The sequence below is a fragment of the Anas acuta genome, chromosome 11 (genome assembly GCF_963932015.1).
Source record: "Anas acuta chromosome 11, bAnaAcu1.1, whole genome shotgun sequence".
Lineage (NCBI taxonomy): Eukaryota > Metazoa > Chordata > Aves > Anseriformes > Anatidae > Anas > Anas acuta.
In genome coordinates this window covers 13,601,783-13,624,065 of record NC_088989.1, presented here as the reverse complement: position 1 = coordinate 13,624,065, position 22,283 = coordinate 13,601,783, and the positions used below count along the sequence as shown (strand labels likewise).

At 46.2% G+C, this 22,283-nt stretch overlaps 2 protein-coding genes across 3 annotated transcripts in view; both read left to right on the top strand.

The window, feature by feature from the left end:
- The window catches only part of HEMK1 (HemK methyltransferase family member 1), a 32,145-nt gene extending 15,641 nt beyond the window's left edge, over window positions 1–16,504 (top strand). For both annotated transcript variants that reach the window (XM_068694770.1, XM_068694772.1), the window contains exons 5-11: window positions 4,192–4,347; window positions 6,427–6,491; window positions 9,881–9,930; window positions 11,307–11,412; window positions 12,412–12,507; window positions 14,299–14,412; window positions 15,686–16,504. In XM_068694770.1, coding sequence (XP_068550871.1) covers window positions 4,192–4,347; window positions 6,427–6,491; window positions 9,881–9,930; window positions 11,307–11,412; window positions 12,412–12,507; window positions 14,299–14,412; window positions 15,686–15,722 — 624 coding nt within the window. In that variant the 3' untranslated portion in view covers window positions 15,723–16,504. The remainder of the gene's footprint in view (window positions 1–4,191; window positions 4,348–6,426; window positions 6,492–9,880; window positions 9,931–11,306; window positions 11,413–12,411; window positions 12,508–14,298; window positions 14,413–15,685) is intronic.
- Window positions 16,505–16,650: 146 nt separating this feature from the next.
- The window catches only part of MAPKAPK3 (MAPK activated protein kinase 3), a 129,360-nt gene continuing 123,727 nt past the window's right edge, over window positions 16,651–22,283 (top strand). Inside the window, exon 1 of the mRNA XM_068694764.1 lies at window positions 16,651–16,962. The gene's annotated coding sequence lies outside the window, so the exon portion shown is untranslated. The remainder of the gene's footprint in view (window positions 16,963–22,283) is intronic.

Below are 22,283 nucleotides of genomic sequence, written 5' to 3'. Positions count from 1 at the left end.
TCTTTGTTTTATCAAAAATAGCATTTTTCTGTAGCGAAGGCCATTTCTCTCTGGTGAATCGAATCCTGTAAATGGTGTCTGCAAGTAAGCCCTTTTGAAAGGCCTGCCATTTCAGTTTAGAGTGACATGTTGGGGAGAATTTACCCAACATATTTCAAAGGTTAATTATCTAGGCTGTCAAAATGTTTTCTCTTATTTTCCATTAGAGTTTCTTTAATTTCATGTTAATCTTTAGGGCTGAGGGTTAAGATTGCTTTAAGCAATGATGGAGTTAGCAGATGCTTGCTGTCTGAAACTCATCAGTCTGAGATGAGGCAGGGTGTCCTACACAACAAAGATCACAGCCTTTGGATGTCTGCTGTTGTCCCAGTTTCACTGTGCCTGGGACTGGCATCTCTTTCTAGCACCTTCTGCCCCTGTTGCTATTTGCTAGCTGTGGCGCTGGTCAGATTCTTCTGCAGAGGTAGGGAATGGCTGTCCTACAGGGCGTATTGTGCTCTGTGTATGAGCACTGCAATGCGTGGCCAGAAGTACTTCATCTCCCAAGATGAGGTTTGAAAGTGGTTCTGCTGTGCTCTGCTGTAATTTGTGCTGTGATTGCCAGTTTCCAGTGGTGACATCTTCAGGGAACCGGGGAAGCACAGTTTTTCACTGGATTGCTTCAGAAAAGGATGGAAAAATACCAAGACTATCTGAAGAACACTTTCAAAACAACTTTGGGTATCTCAGTCACTCACGACTTCTGGAAAGGAAAAGTCCTGGCCATGGCAGTGGGCTTACAGGACCCACTGCGTTGTAGTTCTTTTATACCTGTCGGGGAAGTTTGGTTTTCATGGGAAAGCTGTAAATGAAGGCAAGGACAGCTAATATCACAGCCAGTTGATGCAGATCTATGAAATGTTTTATTCCTGTGCATTGTTTTGTGTTTTCTTCTTGTTTTTAATATACACATAGTTACAAATTCAATTAAACATCCAATTTATACCAGTATTTTCTTTTTTTCTTAATGTGCTGGTTAGGGTATACATTCTGTTTTGCTTGTCAACTAAATTTACTTCCAAAAAGAACTTAGTTTCATAATTATAGATCTCTCTGATTATAGAGAGATACTAACATCTGGAGGAGGAATTAGTTTCTCTAGGTCATGGCATTAGTTTTAATGCTATCTTTTAATTGTGAACTACTACAATAAACGTGCAGATTATTTGCCTCCAGAAGAGGTATATGAAGTAACCAACGCAATGTGGCAAGGGTCAGGAAGTAGGATATAAAGCTGAAGTAATACCAACGTCTCTTTTTTAATATACCTGTGGCAAAAACAGAAATCAGTTGTACTTAAACAAGAGCTTTGGCAAGCACTCTCAAAATACTTTCACTGTGGAGCGCATAAAGCAGAACTTCTCTAATAACTCCAAGCTTGAAATTGCTGGTGATAAACATTAATGAAGTTAATAAATGCTGACAGTAGTTCTGCTTTAAGGAAATTGCATGTGGACGTTTGTAATCAGTAACTTGTGTCCCTCTGTGACCAGCCCTGGAGATGGATGGTTCTGAGCTAGCACAGAGATTTCCTGGAAATATTTATACGTGACCAGAAATGGCCAGCATTTAAGAGAGCAATTTAATGTCCAAGCAGATTTTTTTGGGTGGTTCTTCTCCTGTGGTCTTGGAATCAGCAGCACCTGTTGTAGTTGCAGTCTCTCTGTCTTTGTTGCAGAAGTGTTCTCAAACTGAGTCATCCACTTGAAATGCACAAGCCACTTTCACGCGAGTGGGTAGATGCGGTGTTTGTTTTTCCACGTTGTTATCTGAATGCTGGTGGTCCTCTAATGGTTTCCCACAGTCTTGTTTGGGAGCCTATGAGAATGTTTTCCTCCGTGGTTCTCTAGGAAAGGAGTCCCAGAGCAGCAGCAGGGAGGAGATGATTTTTGTTAACAAAACTCCCTTGCAAGTGCCGTGCCACTAACGGGGCGGTACCCAGGGCAGGGCACTGCAGCACAGCCCCTCATACCTGGCTGAGAACAGCATGAGGCCCCAAAATGAACCTCGCAGTGGAGAATACTGTCCTCCAGCCTGTGGGCTGCTTCTCCTTTGCATTTGGGCAGGAGCCCAATGAGCGCTGCACTCATTGCTGAGGAGCATGGAGAGCTATGGGAGGCAGAAGGCGTGGGCTGGAGAAGAACAAAGGCTGGTTTTGAGTGGCTGGTGGGCAAAGACCTGGGTGGTTCTGGCTTGTTCCAGCTCAACAGCTGCAGGAGATTTGAGAGAAAGCAGTGCAAACAGCTGAAGGAGCGTGTTGCTAAAAAGCCCCTGCAGGCCCCGGAAGGCTGTGGCTGTGAAAAGGAGCCCAAAGAAAGTCAATTTTCTGGTGTCTCCCCAAAGTTGGCATGATGGCAGAGCCATGCTACTGGAAAAGCAACAAAGCCAAAGGCAGCCAAGTTGAAAATAGCAAAGGCTCAGAAAAGTTGATCTAAACAAGAATTAATGTTACCAGGAGAAATATGGAGTGTCTACACATTCAGATAAACCAAATCTTTCCTTTCTGCATGTGCTTTCAGGCTCTTTCAGCTGGAGAAATCAACAGGCAAAGGGTTCTACTAAAAGGAAGCAGCTGAAAGCTGCCTGGCTTTCTTAGGGCAGGCCAGCGCTGAAATATGGCTGTTTCTTCATTCAGGACAGAAATAGCACAAGCTTTGTTCCTGTGAAGAGTCACGGTATTTTATTATATTGAAGAGCAATCCACATCTTGTGTGCAACAAAAATGCTATCTGACTAATCAGCCCATGCTCAGGGACTCTGGGGATGTTTCCACAGAAGCTCCTCTAACCCAGCTCATTTTTACACCTGTTGGCAGCCTCTCTTCCTGCTTCCTGCAGATGCAAATCAGCCTAGCATGAAGGAAGACCCACAGCAACAAATATCTTCATAGGAACTCCACCGCTTTGCACAAACCATCTGTTACTTTGTACCCCAGTTTGGTTGATATATCCAGGAAAGGGTTGTGCCCTTATGTGTAAGCATGCCTGGTTTAGGCTCCTGGAAAAGGCCATTACTTTACTACAGAGAACTGGACTTGCCTGCCAGGTTGCATTGCTTTTAGATATTCCTGCTTATGCCAAGAACGTGCAAAATGTCTTGTGAAAATTGTAAGACCAGTAATTTTCCTGGTAATGTCTTTCATTTGTGCCTGTTGGTAAAATCAAGCCAATTCTTCTTTGTGAATTTTGTTAAGCTTCATACATTTACAGGAGCAATTCAAGAGCAGATCTCTCAAGTGAAATAACCTAGCCATTGTGGGAGCGCCTTGGGCAGTAAGGGCTTGTTTCTGTACGGTTGTGCCATGAAAAGAACAGGGGTCTCAGGGAGTTGTGAGCAGCTGCTGAAGCAAGGTGTCTAATAAGGGTTTTGTCTGGTGAACAGCAAGGGAAGTTCATGCTGCAGTCTGAGGGAGGCGTGTGTGTGTTCTGTAGCAACTAATCTCTCATTTTCACAGACCTTGGAACTGTGTGTCTTTAAGACCTCTCCTGCTGTGTTGGTTTTTAAATGAAATTGCCAAGGGATTTCAAAACTAGATTGATGGGAGGGAGGAAGCAGTGGCAGCAGAGATGCATACGGCTCAAGAAGCATGGATGAAAGCCTTTCCCATGTGACTTTATACCAGCAAAACGCAGTAGGAGTCCACAATCTGAAAGCCACGCAGGGACATTTGGGTCATTTAGTAATTCACTGCTTTTGCTTTTCATCTGCAGGTTGGATTATTGGTTTAGTTGTAGTTCAGAGCCATATGGCTGTCCCCAGATTATTTAAAAGTTTGGAATTCTTAAGTTTTGTAGCATACAAATGCTAAAGGCTAGAATTTGGGGGTAAATAATATGCTGTTACAGAAGATAATGTGCTCCAGCTGTTTGGTTATTGTTTTTGTCAGTGCTAGAAGACCTCAGAGGATCCCTGGGAAACTGCATCCTGAGGATTTGGTTACTAGTCATAGCGCCCTGTGGGGGAGATGGAGCTGAAATGACTTCTTGTATGTCAGCTCCATTGCTGTCATTTACGTTTTAAAAATAAGCAACAGAAATGCATTTTACTGGGCTACAAACCCAATAAATTTAAATTCCTTCAGTCCTCAGAACACAAAGGTGAGAATCAAAACAGCTTAGAAAAATGTTGATATGATTTCTTTTGTTTTGGTAGGATCTCATCTCCTTAGTTCTGGAGGAAGAATCTCGGAAACATAAGGAGAAGAATTCAGGCCTCTGCTTCTCAGTTGCTGTCCCACATCCTGTTATCCTGGAGATTGGCTGTGGCTCTGGAGCAATTGCTCTCAGTCTCCTGTGCAAACTGCCTCAGGTGAGCTTTTTTCAGTGCCCATGGTACAAGAGATGTCTGTATTACAGGACAGTCCCACTCCACCAGACTTCATTGAGTCTTCCCAGGCAAACTTATTTGACTTGATGGGTCTTAGCTGCTGCTTTAGCAGCTAAGGTCTTTGACAATCAGACTCTGTAAGTTCATTCTGGGTAGAGGGAGGGTATTTAGGAAGTGCTCTCCTGAACTGTCTGAAGGACTAGCAAAGGTGTAGTCAGAATGAAAGAAGTAAACGTGCTCGTTCTTCAGCTGTCACAGCTCGCTATTAATCACCTTATCTTGAAGCTGTGGTGGGTGTTGGTTTAAACTAATATCCTGCGTTGTGGACTAGATTGACTGAGGTGTGAGCATACACTCCATTAGTCAAACGTGTGGGACGGTCATCTTTTAAATCACCTTGCTGTGAATCAATAGACCTCATCTCTAAGAGTCCGAAGAGACCAAATGAATATAGGAGAGGGATTCCCATGGAAGTCTCAGTAGTTAGGATCAATACGACAAGCAGATGTCACACTGCCACAACTGCCAAACCACTTTTTGAAAGCCTTGTGTTCCCTGATAACAACCCCCGACCTTTTGGACAGAATGGAAAGAGTGGGAAGGGAACTGAGATCTGGCTGACCAAAGCCCTTCTTGCCCCTGATCATTATGGCATGAGACAAGGTTAGCAAGATACTGTTGGTAAACGGGGGAAAAAAAAAAAAAGAGAAATGAAGTCAAGATCTCATCACATACAGATTTCAGCAAGTCCCTTCTCATGAGCAAGAAGTGCTGTGGCCAGCTCTTCCTCTCAGAGAGAGGAGTGTGAGGCGTGGTGTGTTAGAGTTATGGAGGTCAATGCCTGCGTTCCTCCTCCCATTGACCTGCTACGGTTAATACTTGGGCTTCATGACTTCCAGTATAGTTACTCTGATTTCCTGGGCTGTGCTTCATGTCCTTTTCCTTTCCTGTCAGGTTAAACAACTGTGCCAGTCTGTCCCTGTAACTGATAATAGTCCTTTCCCTGCTGGCTAACACAAACTGCTGTGCCCAGAGACATAAAGAGCCTTGACTGAAGAGAGTGAACAGGAGCCACACTGACACCTGACTTGAGTTTACATTCTGTGTGATCACTTTCAGTGCTTGAGGCAGAATTTGGCAGTAGGGTATCAAGGAAAAACACCAGCAGCTTTTCATTTATGGTTTCAGGCGTGTCCTTTACCTTAAGGCTCTGCTTTGTGTGTGGGGGTGCTGGTCTCAAGCTGTGAAATGAACCCCCAAATGATGGTTGATTGCACCACATACTGTCATCATCTCCAGATGCAAAGTAATCTCTTTGAGCATGTTTTCTCTGTGTAAATACTTAGCCACGTCTATATTTTAAAAAAAAGAAAAACAAAGCAAAGCAAAAACAAGTCAGGTCTTTGCCTGCACTTTTCCTAAGGCAGGATGGAAGGTCAAACATATCTCTAACCGTCCTGTCACAGGCTGTTATACCAGAGGACTCCCAAATACGCGACACACTGTCAGGTACAAGCAGTCAACGCGTATGGTGAATGTAGTGTAAGCACTGTAAGGACTGCAGTGGTGTAAGTAGGCAAAAAGTGCATATGGAAAATGCCAGAACCTCTGTCCAAGCGGTTGTGTTAATGCTGGGAGGGATTCCATCCACATTAGAGTGGAGAAGCCTCGGATGTCATCTTCTTTTAACCTGTGCCCACCTCAGCCTTTGGCGTGCTGAAGTGTTGAGTTTCACACTGCTTAGGAGCTATGAACCTATCAAGAGATGTGAGTCAGTGTGACTCCATGCTTGTGAGCTGAGTTGGTTTGGTCAGAAGCCTGTTTTGGTGGAATGCTGGCAGTGTTGCAGATTGCTTTCTGTCATGTTAGTTGCCCTACTAGAAGTGACTTGTGATTCCATCAGTGCCCTGAGAGGCATTCATCATGAGCTGTTCCTTTTGGGAGCTGAGAGGGAAGAGTCAATTGGCAGGTTTTATCTTGCATGTCTTTTCTGGCAGAGCTTGTCTGTTCAGGAACCCTGATGTTGTAATGCTTTTGTTTGTTGTTGTTTTTCTGTCCTAGAGCCGGGTGATAGCTGTGGATAAAGAAGAGGCTGCTGTGGATCTCACCAAGGAGAATGTGCATAGGTATGAGCCCACATATCACCCATTTCTTGTAAATCATTGCTTGAGGAAGACCAGGAGTCATCAATATTTGGGTGTATTCATCACCGCTAGAAACTAGGGAATTTTTAATTGTTTGAACTCCCAAAGTGTGTAAGAAGTTGGAAAAAAAGTTTGTATTTACCAGGATTTTTTTTTCCTTTCACTTGTGAATGCGCTTTGCATAGACAGCAGTCCGAATGCTGTCTTCCAAGGGTTTTCAAAGTGTTTCCTGGTCACTACTCTTGTTCTTTTCTATAGACTTCGTAAACTTAAGCAGCAGGTGGTAAGAATGCATATGTCTTAACAGGTTCAGGACAGGTACAGCCTGAATCTTACTCTGGCTACCTACATCATTACTGCCGTGCTTGCTCCTCTCATTGCTCCTCTGGATATAAGCTTTCACACTTCACTTTGTGTTGGTTTGGCATTCCTCAGTGTCCTCCTCGCAGCCTGGGGTTTTCTGAGGACAGAGCTGCTGAGTCCTTGTGCCTGAAGGCAGAGCAGCTCTCAGGAAAACCTTGTCCTTCCTAGCAGCTCTGCTTCATCAGCTGGCTCTGCTGGACCCATGCTATTCTGGATTGTCATGAGTATAGTGAGCACCAGAGGTAAATCTCAGTATGATTTTGAGTCTAGAAGCCCAGTCTTTGTAGACACTGTGAAGGGTACAGAGCTCTAGTATGTATTCACATCCTTTGAAACCTCTGGGCCCTGAGTTAGAGCAGTCGTGGGAGGGATTCCTTTTGCTACCTCTTCTGGAGTCTCTTAACAGCTGCGAGGTGTAAAAATGATGCTCGTTAACTGACATGACTGTTCTCAGGGCCCACATACCCTTTCTTCCAAAGCTGCTGCCAGCACAGGGGTTACAGAGACAGGCTGCTCCTGTTTCTGGCTGCACTGAGTGGCATCTCTCCACTTCTTGCAACCCGGTCCCAGATCTTACACGAGTCTGAAGTGATGAGTAGAAACACAAACCCTTCCTGCACTTTTACCTAATCAGTGGCCTGTGCCTCCTATTCCAGCTATAGGGAACAGGCAGCAGAGATTTCCTTCTGATGTGTGAGTATCAAACCAAGTTGTCTTGCAGTTTTACAGAAACATAATAAAAGCAAGCAAGACCTTTGCCTCCTTGGTAGAGTAGCACTCTGGCATGTGGGAAAAATTGTCATATTATCCTTGCTGGTTGGCTCAAGAATGGCTATGGGGAGTGTAAATGCATTGCCAGAGAACCTCATGTTTCTCCATGGATATTTTCATTAAGGGATCTTGTCTGTGGTGCCCTGTAGCTCTTGGGAGAGAAGCCAGTAGGATAAGCTGTATTACTGCTTGACTGAAGCCAGCTTGGTTCTTGCCTTCTTTTCAGAGCGCCCTTATCACAGCTGTGTTCCCTGGGGGGAGGAAGCTGAGGTGAGTCTTGGCTGCACCAAATCAATAGCAGTGCCAGATTACCCATCTGTGCACACTGCAGATAGAGGCAGGAATCCCTCCTTTTCTTGATGCCTGTGTATGGCCCTCAGCAAAGGCAAACAGTATTTGAGTCTAAGGGCTTTCCTGCAGCACGCTCTCTGAACCCCATCAAGTAGCTCCTAGAGCGTTACACTAAAGAGAGCCAGAAAGAAAAATCTGTCATTGTGGTGAGTCTGTCCTGGGAGGAAAGAGCATACTGGGAAGAGTTCCATTTTTTCAGAGGTTTCTCTAGACACCTGCTGCAGCAGGGGACAGGGCAGATCCTGTCTGCCACCGTGTGCTGTTGGTGGTCAGGAAATGGCACCTCCTGTAGGAGGCTTGGAGTCTTTCTCCATCAGCAGTTCTTGACCAACCTTGTCTCTCTGGCTCTGCAAAATGCCTTCTCTGTTGTTGCTCAAATGTCTTCTCAAAAGCCAGAGGCAAAGCTTGTGAGAAGAGGTATTGTGATGGGTGGATCATACAACTGGGGAATTAGGGCTTATGTTCCTCCCTTGCTGTCTCATGCTCTCTGCTTCTGTGCCCTCTCCTGTAATATTAGGCTGTAACCAACTACCACAGCAGCTTTTAAACTGGCATCTCTTTACTGCCTCAGTAGCATCAAGGGAGCTTTTCCTAGGATCCCAAAGGTTTAGGGGGATCTCTGCCTACTTCCCTCTGGCAGGGAGTGTAATCTGGAATGAGCTGGGAGGTAGGGATGGATTTTGCCAGGTTGAGCCAGCCTGGAGTATCATGCAATGGCAGCTTGGCTGTCTCAGACTGTTCTACTTGGGATTGAGTCAGTAAATAGGAGAGACCAGAGTCTTGGCCAAGATTTCTCCCTAAGAAATACCAAGGTGTTTAAAGACATGTTTCTTAAAAATAACAAACCAATCTGCTTACTTGTCACAGGTAAAGGGAGACGTGTTTGTGTATTCTTGGACCTTTGGGGACTCTGCTGGTGTGAGTGCCCTGGGGAGGTCTGGTTACAGGTGAAAGGCACTGAGCAAAACATCTCCCGATTAATGTGCACAAACATCTCAGGGATGAGAAGGATCATGAGTTAGAGAGTCACATCTGAGAAACCCTAGTGAGCTTTAAATACATTTTACTGAGCAGTCTGTGGGTGTCCCTAAAGGGGACAGCTCCCCTCTCTACAACTGCCTCAAAGAAGGCTGTAATGGGGTGAGGGTTCGTCTCTTTTCCCAAGCAACAAGTGATAGGGCTATAGGGAATGGCCTCAAGTTGTGCCGGGGGGGGGTTAGGTTGGATATTAGGTGAAATTTCTTCTTCACTGAAAGGGTTGTGAGGCATTGGAACAAGCTGCCTAGGGAAGTGGTTGAGTCAACATCCCTGGAGGTATTTCAACGACGTGTAGATGTGGTGCTTAAGGACGTGGTTTAGTGGTAGACATGGCAGTGATAGGTTAATGGTGGACTTGATGATCTTAGAGGACTTTTCCAACCTAAATGATTCTATGAATCTGTAAAGGAGTCCTTTCTCCTGGTCTACGGCACAGGGGTTCTGTTGCACTGCATGTGCTGGCTTCTTGGTGCAGCATGCAGTAAAATCTCGTCACCTTAACACACTCATGTGAGATGAAACATGACTCTTTAAAGATGCCTAAGAAAATACACTCAGAACACTGTTAAGGTCCCAACTGTAAAAAAAAATAATAATAAAAAATAAAGTGTCTGGAGAAAGAATGTGACAAACATGAGCCTGTTGACTTCACTTACAATATCAAGTTTATATATTTGATGCTTTTAATTGCATTTTTTTTTTCTTTTTTTTCAGTGGGGTAGTATATACACGCATATAATGAAAGGCGTGATTATTCAATGGTCTGTTTATTAAATATGCTGTTCCTGAATCCACACAGATGAGCTTTCTAATCTTCTTTCTGTTTTGCATCTAAATTTTCTCTACAGGCTGCAACTCCAGGACAGGATCCACATCCTCCACCACAATGTTTCATACGGTAATTCTTTTCACTGATATATTTTTTTGTCCTTCTTCCTTTTTACTTTGCTGTTGGGCATTGGGCATGAGAGACATCGGAGGGCCACCCCACTGGGACACGGGTGAGGAGGGTGTTGAAGTAAAAGGAAAAGGTCAGTAGGAAGTGAGCCCATGAAGCTTTTCCCATTAGAGATTTCCAGGCCAGATTATCAGCTGAGGGAAATGTATTACTTAATCAGAAGACGATTTTTTCCTGTTTTTACTTGTCTAAAGGTTGATTCTGAGCTGGTAGTCCAGGTGCTGTCTGCTGTTAGTGGGGAGAGGCATACATACAGAGAGTAATTCATTCCATGCTGACATGGGTGCTCTAGATGAACAGGTATGTGCCTGTCCTTCCACTGATGTTAGAGGGAGCCCAGACATTTAGCTTACATTAAGTGCCCAGCCTTTATCCATTTGAAATGAGGTGAACTGAAGCATAGGATACCTGCTGTTGTTACCCTGGCCTTGGCTGAAACTTCTTAAAACTGCCATTTGATGATGTTTAGGTAGGTAGTTACATGCTCAGCTGTGCTTGGCTAGGAGCTCCAGAGCCAGGAGCTCCTGCGTTGCAAATTCATTAACGCAACTTTCTGATGCTGTTGGCTTTGATACTATTACCTCTTGGGAATATGTCTGCAGTCTTCTACCTGCAAATCTGAGCTCGTGCTGGCTGTACTCCAGCAGTAAGCCAGCTAGCTTCAGTCCTAAAGCCACGTGGCTGTGCTGGCCTGGCACCTGCAGGGGTAAGCTCCATGCTGGGAGCCCGACCTGAGGACAGAGCAACGCTCCCAGGGTTGTGGTGTCTGTTCCAGAGCTGGTACATATCAGTCCAGACAGCAGCACGAGCATAAGCTGAACCTTGTTGGCAGAAAGGCCACTCTTTAAAAGGTTGATACAGATGAGGGCTTAGCTCTTCTGCTTATTCGAGGTCCTTCTGCAGCTTTGATAAGAGGAGGGATGTACATCCTGACAGCTAGCCCAAGCTCTCACTTAGGTCTGCGTGGTCTATCAAGTTCCAGTTGTTGCTTTAGATTTAACTGGGCACAGGTCTGTCCGGAGCATCCAGGTCCTGTGTACTGTAAGATATTCCACTAAGCAGGGATGTGGATAGGGAAAAAAAAAAAAAAAGATACTTTGCCTGTTCTTAGCTTTGTGTCATTCTTGTGTTCAGGGTGGGGGAGTTCAGGCTGGGCTATCCCAAAAAGATATGGGATAAAATTCTACCAGAGAAAGCAGAACCAAACACACGTGCAGCCGTCTGGAAAGATGGTTTTCTGGATAGGATTTAGGTATTGAGCTTAGAGTAAGGGTTGCTGTGGTTGAGAAATGGTTGTGATTCTTTTTCCTTCCTAGGTTCTGCCGAACAGCTTCTACTCTGGGGCCCCTTGGACTTCATAGTCAGTAACCCCCCATATGTTTTCCATGAAGACATGGCTTCCCTGGATGCAGAGATCCTCTGGTAATCAGATAAATAGATTTTCCTTCTCCCATTCCTTGCTGCAAGGTTTTCTGGCTGCCTCCTTATGTTACACACACACACTTGCACAGAAAGTGGGGAAATGTAGTATACACATACATTCTTAATTGTAGGTGTGTTTATATATAGTATGCAACAGTACAGCATTACTTTGATAATGCTTACAGGTCTGAGCCTATATCGGAGTATTTAAAATATTTATAAAAATAGAAGAAGCACACATGTTGAAATTACTAAATTTCCAATCCAAAACTCTTAGAACATTTTTCATGGTAGATTTTTTCATAAATGGTGTGAGTGTATGAAAGAAAGTAGAATTATTCTGGGTAGCTTTTTGTGATTAAAAAAATAGGTGGAAATACCATGACCCATTCTTGTCACAAGTTGTCTTTTAAGCAAACAAACCCACACAAACATGAAAAGGCTCTTCTGGAATGTGGAACTGCTTTGTGTGTGCTGGTCTTCCTCCGGATTGATTGTCATGCATGTCAGGACAGAGTCCTATACACACCCCTGTGCAAAACGTCCACAGGAGCAGATTCTGTCCTTGAAAGTGGCAAAGTTCTCTGCATCCTAATTTGCTCTGCTAGGTTAGAAAGCAGTCCAACCTGGCTATTGGTACAGCTGAAGTAAAGCAAGTGCTCCATCACTGTGCAACTTACTCTTTCCCTGTCCAGCTAGCACAGAGAGAACATGCCACATGTTGGAACTGTGTAACCCTGGCTGCTGTTGACTCAAAATGTTCAGGAAAAGCTCAAGGAATGTATTCTGCTTGTGTTCAATTTGGAGTTTCTCAGCCTAGAGGTGGTGGCAGCCTTCTTATTCCCAGTATTTCTCCTAAAAGCTATGAAAGTACTCTCACTTGCTGTAGCCAGGCTGGAGTTCAGGTGTGTTAGTGGCACCTTTCTCTGTGGTGTCAGGCAGTGGCTCAGTGGCATGGCTCGTGCCACGTGGTAATGTTGTCTTGTTCCCAATCCCTAGCTATGAGGACCTTGGTGCACTGGATGGAGGAGCTGATGGGATGAGAGTTATCAAAACAATTCTGGCTCTGGCTCCTTCTCTTCTGAAGGATTCTGGGTAAGTACAGTTCTCTTTCTGAGTTTCATGTCTTCTGTCCATTTCTATAACTGCCATTTGTGTTTCATACAGGAAGATACAGAGGGGAAAATAGTTGCGAAAATGCCATCTAGTAATAGCAGTTAAAGTACATAAGCAAAATCAGCTTAAAATCAGCCTGGTAAATACAGGGATACGGGCCTTCCCTGACTAGTGATGATGTTTCATAGTCATTAGTGAAGTGAGAATCTTTAAAGGTTAAAGCACTAACAGAAGGAACATGAAAGAGAGCAACAGAGTAAGAAGGAGCACAAAAAAAGGAAGCTTACTTACGCAGAATAATTGATGGAGGGAGAAGCGATACAGAGCTCTGTGAGGATGGGTGTAGATCTCTATTTCCCTCCCACCCTTTCTTTAGGGGAAACTTGTATGTTGTGCCATGATGCAATGCTGAATATCCTGGGAGAATGATGGTAATCAGCCAGGGATAACTTCTTAAATGTTAGATTTCTTCACTGTGAATTCTTGTGGCTGGTTGTTTCTATTTACTACGTAGGATCCATTTTGTGCCTCAGCATGGACAGGCTGATGCCCAAATGTCTTGTGTCAGCACATTCCCATATCCTGTTGAAAATTCCTCACCTTTTGGTTAGCATAGGAGAGGACATTGAAAATCTGCTGTTTTGAGAAGAGGAACAGGAGTATCAAGAGGCGTACTGAGAATAATTCATTGCTTATGGTTTGTATGACCACAAGAGCAGGAGATGCTCCCCAGGGCTTCCCAGCAACAGACGGGAACCCCGTTTCCTGTGGGGTTGGTTGTTAGAATTTTTTTCCTACTTCCTTTTTGCTTGTTTTATAAGGTGGAGCTCCTATTTGAGGGGTCCAAGTTTTTTAAGGTCAGGAATGAGAACCACACCCAGCTAGTAATTAGTTTGGTGAATTAATAGGGAGTGTTCAGTGTGGGACGTTTCAGGAATTCCCGGGAGAGTGTCTGGCTGGGGCTTGGCCTCTGTCCTTTGCATGTTAAACTTGTGTCCTGCTGCACTGTCAGAGGCTGGAACCCATTTCCATGGGCCTGTAAGCAAGGGGGATTCTGCCTTGTTGTGGGAGCAGAGACTCATAAATGGCAGTGTCACAAAGCCCAGCTGCAGCAAACATGGAAATAGCCCTGCAATTTGAAGCCACGTCCTGGTGTATTACCTGAGGCTGTCTGACAAGTTCCCTCGTTCCTGTTGCACTCTCCTTTGTACTGTCCTGTGTGTAGGGCTGTATGGCCTCAATCCTCATGGTGTTTTCATAAATGATCTATGTACTCTGGGGAAAATGTGTATACTGACTTGTGTTTGACTCTCACTACAGGGACCTAATGTCACCCCGTTTATACAACGAGGTGCCAGTCCAGTATTGAGTATTCATGCATTTGCATCATAAAACTTCGTTCTGGCTCTTCCTCAGCAGCCTGCTCCACTTTAAATGTGGGCCTCAGAAAGACAGAGCTGGTGGTATTCCCACATGGGGTTCAAAAGGGATCCTTAGGTCTTAGTACCAGGGTTTAACTGCTCACATAAGGGAAACTTTCATGGTACTCCTCTAATACCAACATTTTGGCCCCCTGAAGGAGGCAGTTGGAAGCTGCACCTTACATGGACTGCTTCAGTCTCTTTTAAGATTGTTGGTTTTAATTGTTTTGACCTTCTCATTTCCTGCACTCATAGGAGTCTTCCAGGAAAGAAGACCTTAATTTTTATTATCTTAGCAACCTAAACATGTGCATCTCCCCACTTTCTACTCCTACATGTGTCCTTTCAGAAGCGTGTTTCTGGAAGTTGATCCCAGACACCTAGATATGGTGGAGAACTGGCTACAGGCACACCCGGACTTACTACTCACCCTTCGTGCTGTTCACAAGGACTTCTGTGGCAAGTGAGTTTGTTTTACCTTCAAAGTTTTGATTCAAGTGTTGTTCTGTGTCCTGAGTAGATTGGATTCCTGTACCCTGATATGTTGAGTGGAACACAGCAAGAGGAAGTCAGCAGCTGAAGCCAGCCTTTAGTAAAATCACAGAATCGTTAAAGTTGGAAAAGACCTCCAGGATCATCTGGTCCAACCATCACCCTACTACCAATTTCACCCACTAAACCATGGCCCCAGGCACCATGTCCAACCTTTCCTTAAACACCCCCAGGGACGATGACTCCACCACCTCCCTGGGCAACCCGTCCCAGTGCCTGACTGCTCTTTCTGAGCAGAAATGTCTCCTCATCTCCAACCTGAACCTTCCCTGGAACAACTTGAGGCCATTCCCTCTGGTCTATCTCTAGTCACCAGTGAGAAGATGCTGACCCCCAGCTCCCCACACCTTCCTTTCAGGGAGCTGTAGAGAGCAATGAGGTCTGCCCTGAGCCTCCTCTTCTCCAGACCAAACACCCCCAGTGCCCTCAGCCGCTCCCCACAGGACTTGTGTCCCAGGCCCTGCAGCAGCTTCGCAGCCCCTCTCTGGCCACGCTCCAGGGCCTCGATGTCCTTCTGGTAGGGAGGGGCCCAAAGCTGAACCCAGCACTCGAGGTGCGGCCTCACCAGAGCAGAGCCCAGGGGGACGATCACCTCCCTGGTGTGCTGGCTGCACTACTCCTGACACAGCCAGGATGCCGTTGGCCTTCTTGGCCACCTGGGCACACTGCTGGCTCGTGTCCAGGCGAGCATCAACCAGCACCCCCAGATCCTGTTCCTCTGCACAGCTTTCCAGCCACTCTGCCCCCAGCCTGTAGCCCTGCATGGGGTTGTTGTGGCCAAAGTGCAGGACCCGGCACTTGGCCTTGTTGAACCTCATCCCATTGCCCTCTGCCCATTGACCCATCCTGCCCAGGTCCCTCTGCAGGGCCCTCCTACCCTCTGGCAGATCGACACTTCCCCCAACTTGGTGTTGTCTGCAAGCTTACTGAGGGTGCACCCAATTCTGTCATCCAAGTCATCAATGAAGATCTTAAAGAGGGTGGGCTCCAACTATCTCAACTTTATGTCCTGAGATAACCTGGCAAGTGTTTGAGTCAGAAATTCTGACACAGGTAAATATTTCTGATAAGGTGACTGGCTCTGGTGAAATTACCACCACTGGAAAAATGCTGCTTTGATATGATGGAATTGTAACCATATTCTCCCTAGCAAGACTTAGTTCTGCTCATTCTTTCCCCCACAGGCCTAGGTTCCTGCACATCCAAAAACAAAGCAGATGACGATAGTGCTGGACATAACATTCCTTGCAGTGTGCTTTTTGCTGATGAGCCCTGCTGAATTGAATGGCTTGTTGAAAACTACAAGAATCTTCACTTTGTTTTCCAGTGCACTGATCTCTCCATGCAGTGACAGACCTCTCATTTCCTAATACAGACTTCATCTTGCATTTCAGAGGTTCAACAGAGTATTTAAGTGTTTCATCTTCTTCAGAGATCTACACGTGACTCTAGTTTACTCTGCTAAAGTGACTTACTAATCTCAGGACCAATATGGAAGAGTTCACAGCTCCAGGTATTTCATTGCAAATTTCAAAGAAATACATCAAAAATACAATTTCTCAACACGTCAGATCACCTACTTAACCTGGAAGGATTTTTTTTTTCCGTATCTAACCTTGAAGTAAACTTTGAAAGAATATGATGAGATTGGTTGATCTATGGATCAGTCTGCCCCTTCCTTCGGAATCTGCTTGTTTGGAGTAGAAGGGAAAAGCCTTGTATTTGGACAGTTGTGGGCCACAGTTGACAAAGCATCTCTTCCTATCATACATGTTTTCACTCTTTATTTGTGGCTACAGGCTCTACAGGAAGGAGCTCTGCTGGGGTTGGCTAAAGCCATCTGAATCTACAGCACCTGACACTCCGTGGATGCTGCCAGAAAGAATCAAACCACTGTACTAAAGATAGTGCTGTGTACACGTTAAACTTAGTCTTACAAGAAATGCTGTGAAATGATGCTTTCAAATGTGCTAGTGGGTCTGAATAAACATCTGGGATCTGCACATTGCTTCTGATAGTAAAGCTTAAATTCCATGTAACATTTTTAAATGTGAGACTACAGAGAAGGCCAGAATCACTACTCCAGTTTCAGAGATGAAGTCAAAAAAAAAAAAAAAAAAGTGAGGTGAGAAGACTTACAAAATCTGACAACAGGCTAAGCTTGGAGTAGGACCCAGTCTCTTGACAGCCATGGGAATAACTGAGGTTTGTTTCTTTGTCTGGGAAGAATGACTCAGAGTAGGGCTGCCTGCAACAACACTGAGAGAAGTCTCTGAAATGAACAGTCAAGATCATGACATTATAAATGCTGAAAAGATTAAATCCAAGCTGCTGCCTGTTGCTATTGTTTCTAGTGTTGCAAGTTCCCTTCTTGACCATAGCTAGCCAGAGAAAGAAGGAAAGAAAACAAATCGAAAGACCTGGATCAGTCTGAATGGAAGCACTTGCCGGGCCAGTGGAGGTGAGCATGTGGTAGGGAATAGAAGTGCCCAGACGGTGACTTTTGCAGTCTGGGTGTGCCAGGGATGTGCCATCAGGCCATCTGTGCATGCTGAACTGGGAGTGCGTAGCCAGAAAGGGTAGGTACTGCATCAACAAACTTGGCATCTGCTTGGAAAGTGGCAGCAGATTCAGAGGGCTTTGCAAGTCCCTTTCCCTCCTACCTCTGCTGCACTCACTCTCTCCACTCTTTCGTTCACTTCAGAATGCTGGAGCCTTCGCCCTGCTTTTTCACAGGCACATCCTTCTGATGAACCAGTGCCGGGGTTTCTACTTAGATCCTCTCCTTGCCCTCTGTGTTTTTACCGTTCAGCTCACAGACTGACCCTTCACCCTGTCCCACCACTCTGCTCACCCCAGGAGTCTGCCTGTAACACTACACACTCCTTACTTGAAGTTATAAGCCCTCACTGCCCTGGTGAATTGTAATAGAGGAGATGGAGGAAAGGGCAGAAAAGGTTCAGTTAAAGTGCACTTGATCTTAGGTTTGGAAATAAAATTTCAGCATGGTTGACTTCTAGCAGCAGTGAGTACAAATTGTAGTCAAAGAGGTATTGTGTTTTCTCATAAATAACAACAACAATGGGTTAGTCGTATTTTTTAGCTCAGTTTGTTGGACATAGGTCTTCAAAATTGATTTTTAAAACAGCGTGCCCTGATTTAATCCTAACATTGATAGTGTTTCTTTATGAAAAACAGAGCAAAGAAGCACAGGGCACTTTAAAAGCTGGATGATGTACTGGCTTATGAGAGCATCAAATGGCATCATGGTGGTGCGTTCGTCAAGGCGTAGGCTGCTTCCCTGCAGCGGGCCAGGGTCAGGTGCCCCTCTGAGGGCTGGTGGCTGAGCTGCAGAAAGCAGCCTGCCCTTCCTCAGAAGCAGTCACTCGTCAGAGCACAGAGCAGGACACTTTCCCTGAGATGGACTCTTGGTCTAGTCCAGTAGGACAAGTGTTAAATTCCTGTATTTATAGCTAAAACAATAAGAAAAATGCTTGCATTTCTGTGGGTTTGTGCTGCATAGTGGTTACATGTCTCGGGACATCACATGGTGCTGCAGACCTTCTCATAAAGGCAAGAACGGAGAAAAATTGTTCTTCCTCCCAAGAGGCGGGATTTATTTGTCAGACTCACATCCGAGGGAATGTGTTGGTGTAGTACAGCATGTTCTTCAGCACTTTACACGTTGGCCCAGGCTCATTTTGGTACAGAAGCTCTGCAAAGCGCCATTGATGTGGTAGTTTTAAGAAACCACAGGGCTCCCAGTGCCCTTGCACTGACCGTGTCTGTGTCAGCTCTGGCTGTGAGCGCGGGGCCCTGCTGCTGCCAGCAGTGCCCTGTGCACGTGGGCGCTCTGCAGCGCTGCAGTCGCTCCCTGAAGGCACCCAAGGCTGACGCTGCTGTCGACATTTTACGTAATCCAGTATCCAAATGCATTCAATTTTCTGGGACCTTAGTGGGTCTGTGGAACTGGATCAAACAAATGATTTGTTTCTGAGGTGGTGCTTTCAGAAGGGCTTTGTTTTCCTGCAGGACCTTGAAGAGCGTGGTTGTGTGTGCTCAGGTGCGTATTTCTGGAGCATAACCATTGCCAAGTATCTCCTAGGAAGGATCCCACTGGCCTTCCCTGAGGAGTTGGTAACAGCTTGGTGTTTGGCAGAGCCCTGCAGATGGTGCTGTGGTCCCAGCCAGGCTGTGTCCGTGGTGGATGGAGAGCAGTCTTGCCACCGGCGTCCCCAGCGCAGTGTGTGTCTGTTGGCAGCGTGGCAATGTGCGGTCCCCCAGTGAGAACCTGGGTCAGCAGAGGGCTTCCCTGTAGGTGCAGCTGCAAAGTGGGGCTTTAACCTCCCCATGCTTCAGCGTGGGGCTGCTGTGGGGAAGTTGGGGGGGACCTCATGGCTGTGACATGGTCCCCTCAGGGCTATATTAATCCATGTTTTGGGACAATCCATGTTTTTGTTCCAGTGTAATTTCCAACTACCCTGAAGTGCAGGCTCCACCTGTGTTTTCAGGCTTCCACTCAGAAGGAAAGGGGCTTTCTGAGGACCATAGAGCTTAAGAAACCTTTATCCCTGCAGTGCTCCCAGTCGAGAGAAGATGTAGCAGGGATGGGGCTCCCACCTTCCCAGGTGAGGAACTGGTGGACGCAGAGTGACTCAGCCAAGGCAGCACAACAAATTGGTCTCTGGGGACCCTGATGACTGAGTGTGTGTGTGGATTACTGGCAAGCACCCAGATCTGTGACACCAGGCCATGTTCCAGAATGTGTTGGGAGAGAGCTTGACATTCACCTACCATAATTCCTTGTCCAAAAGGATCAGTTTGGCTTACACCAGTCAGGTTTGCCCAACCTGATCTAAAAGGCTTCTAATGATGATCAGGAATTTTGCACACAAGTTGTCCTTCATTGTTCTTACAGCTGGCCAGGTGTCCTTAGCACTTGTTCTTCCTTACTGCCCTTGCAGCTGGGTACTACTTCTCTTGTCCTGAGGCGTAGAACAGCTGGCTCTTTCCTTAGAGCAGCTTCCATGGGTTAGTCTGTTCTCATGCTTCCTCACAATTTGTGTTTCTGAGGAAGCCCCAACATACTGTTGGTTTTGTGGGCCTCTTGCACACCCTTCCCTCCCTGCTTGAGAGACAAAGGGGCACAGGGTGTGCTGAAGGGTAGCTTTGGACATGCTGAAGGAGATGCTTGTGCCTGTGGTGACTGGAACAATAGAGCTGCTACAGCTTATGTTATTGAGGGGGAGGAATTATTTCCCAAGCAGTGAAGACCAGGCCAAAACTTGCATTAACGTTTTGTTTGCCTGGGCAAGTTTTCAAAAGCTGTATTTAAGTTTATTAAAAAAAAAAAAAACAACTTTTTGTTGTTGTTGTTCTTTTTCTTGCTCAGGGTTGCATCCAGAGGGACAAACACCCAGTGAGAGAAGGCTTCTCTCTCACAGTTGAGATGATGATGAGATACTCAGAGAGACTTTTATCAAGTTTCTCCAGCCTATTGCCTCTTCCACAGATGTTTTGATATGTTTTTAGTGAAGTGTCTGAAGCTTCAGCTGTTCCTGCTGCCTGTGGAGGGTCATGTCGCAGCCTTTCTCTGCTTTTTTTGCCTGGCAGCTGCTTGCAAGTCTCAGCATGGTCCATCCAGTCCCTGGTGAGCACAGTAGGCTATTTACACACTACCGCCCTGCAGCACTGGGATCACGGCCAAATCACACTCAGCATTCAGCTGCTGAGATTTGGGACAGGTAGCATTAGCTACTGTAACCTCAAGGATGTGCTAACAGCGTGCAATAGTTGCAGAATCAGCCCTGTAACTGGCTCGCTCCTACCTTGCAGTTGTTTCTCTGACTGTGCCAGTTGGGCTTAGGCTGACGAGCCCGGGATTCAGAATGTAACTGCTGGCAGGATTTGCCCTGCAGGCTGGGGGACTTCTGGAAGTGTGCCTGTAAGCAGGTGGCGGTGTCTTGCAGGATGCTGACCTGCGTGGTGCAAGGTGCTGCATCTGGGTTGGGGCAATCCCACACATGAGGACAGGCTGGGAGAAGAACTCACTGCGAGCAGCCCTGCAGAAAGGGCTTGGGGGTTGTGCCTGGAGAAGAGAAGGCTCCCTCACTGAGGGAGACCTTATTGCGGCCTTTCAGTACTTAAAGGGGTCTTGTAAAAAGGATGGAGATGGACTCTACTAGGGTAGATAATGATAGCACAAGGGGGAATGGTTTTAAACTAAAATAGGATAGATTTAGCCTAGACGTTAGGAGGAAATTCAGCAGGAGCAGCGAGGCGCTGGCACAGGCTGCCCAGAGGAGCTGTGGCTGCCCCATCCCTGGAGGTGTTCAAGGCCAGGCTGGATGGGGCCTTGGCCAACCTGATCTGGTGGATGGCGTCCCTGCCTATGGCAGGGGGCGTGAGGTTGGGTGATCTTTAAGGTCCCTTCCAACCTGAGTCATTCTGTGATTCTCTGGTCTCTGCCCCTGCTCGGTCTGGTCTCACCTGTCACTACCATGATGCGTCTGGCAAAACAGAAGTATGAGCAGTTTGCTCTATAGCCTACTCACCTCAGTGCAAGTTATTGGTCCCCTCCAGAGACAGTATGTAAGGTTCGTGTTAATCCCTGGTAGAGGAGCGGAGCAGAGCAAGGATCATGCTATAAAAGGTGTGATTGTGCTAACCTATGTGAACCGTGCAGGGCAATGCTGAAATAAATGCTGTGATGGTTTTCCTCCTGGGCTGGGATCTGGGAATGGGCCTTTGGGTGAAATGGTGTGTGCAAATGCACTGGAGCACGTGCAAAATCAGATGTTCTTGGATGGGTGTCTCTGTGAGTAAACTGCCATAGATTTCTTTCCCTCAGACCTGAAGAAGAAAATGCACCTACCTGTGGATTTCAATGCGGGGACAGAGTGGGTTGGGATAACAACGAAGGAGGAACTTGGTGGCATCGGTTCCTGCCCATGAGCAACGCCCAAGTAATTCCAGCTCTGCCCCAAAGCAGGTCTCGTTTGCATTCTCTTCTGCATCCACTCTTACCTGGTCAGACACAAACAAGTTGTTGTTCCACGTTGCTTCCCCTGGGAAGTTTACCTCTGTTTGCCAGAAACATGGCAGTGTTTCAGGCCTGCACTGGGATTTGCCAAACCAGGATTCGGATCCCTGCTGTGTGACCTTGGGTGTATTATTGCAAACGCTGCTCCCTGCTGTTGCAGTTGGCATAATATCGTTTTACTGTCTCAGTGTATTGTAAGGGTGCCTTGTATAGAGGCTGTGGGGTAGTCAGTTGCTGTAGAAAGGACTGAGCCTGTCCTGTGGTACCCTCCTCAATCATACCCAGGCAAAGAAAGAGCCAACTTTGATGAAGTCCGTTGCATCTGCTGCTTGGTGGCAGGGCACACCACCATGGCACAGCACAATCAATTCAGTTTGTTTCGCTCATTTTCAGTGATGCCAGTGCAAAACCAAAGGACAAGGAAGTAAGCCAAAATACCAATGCTAGATTTTTCTGCAACAAGTTCATCTGTGAGCGTAATGAGAGTGTGATGCACAGGCAAACAGGCCCTCTGCAGGGTACTGAGAGAGTTGGGTCTGCATCCTGTTCGCAAGAGCCAGCGGAGCTTTTTGTGTGAGCACTGAATATGTTGTTACTGCTGACAGGTGGAGAGAAGTGCTGCCACATGCTGTGGTCTCCATGGTTCATCTTCCTTACGTGGCTGATGTCAGAACTGTAACTTTAGAGCTAGAAGTTGCAATTTAAAGATTTTCTTTTCCTTCTCCCTTCACCAGCAAACC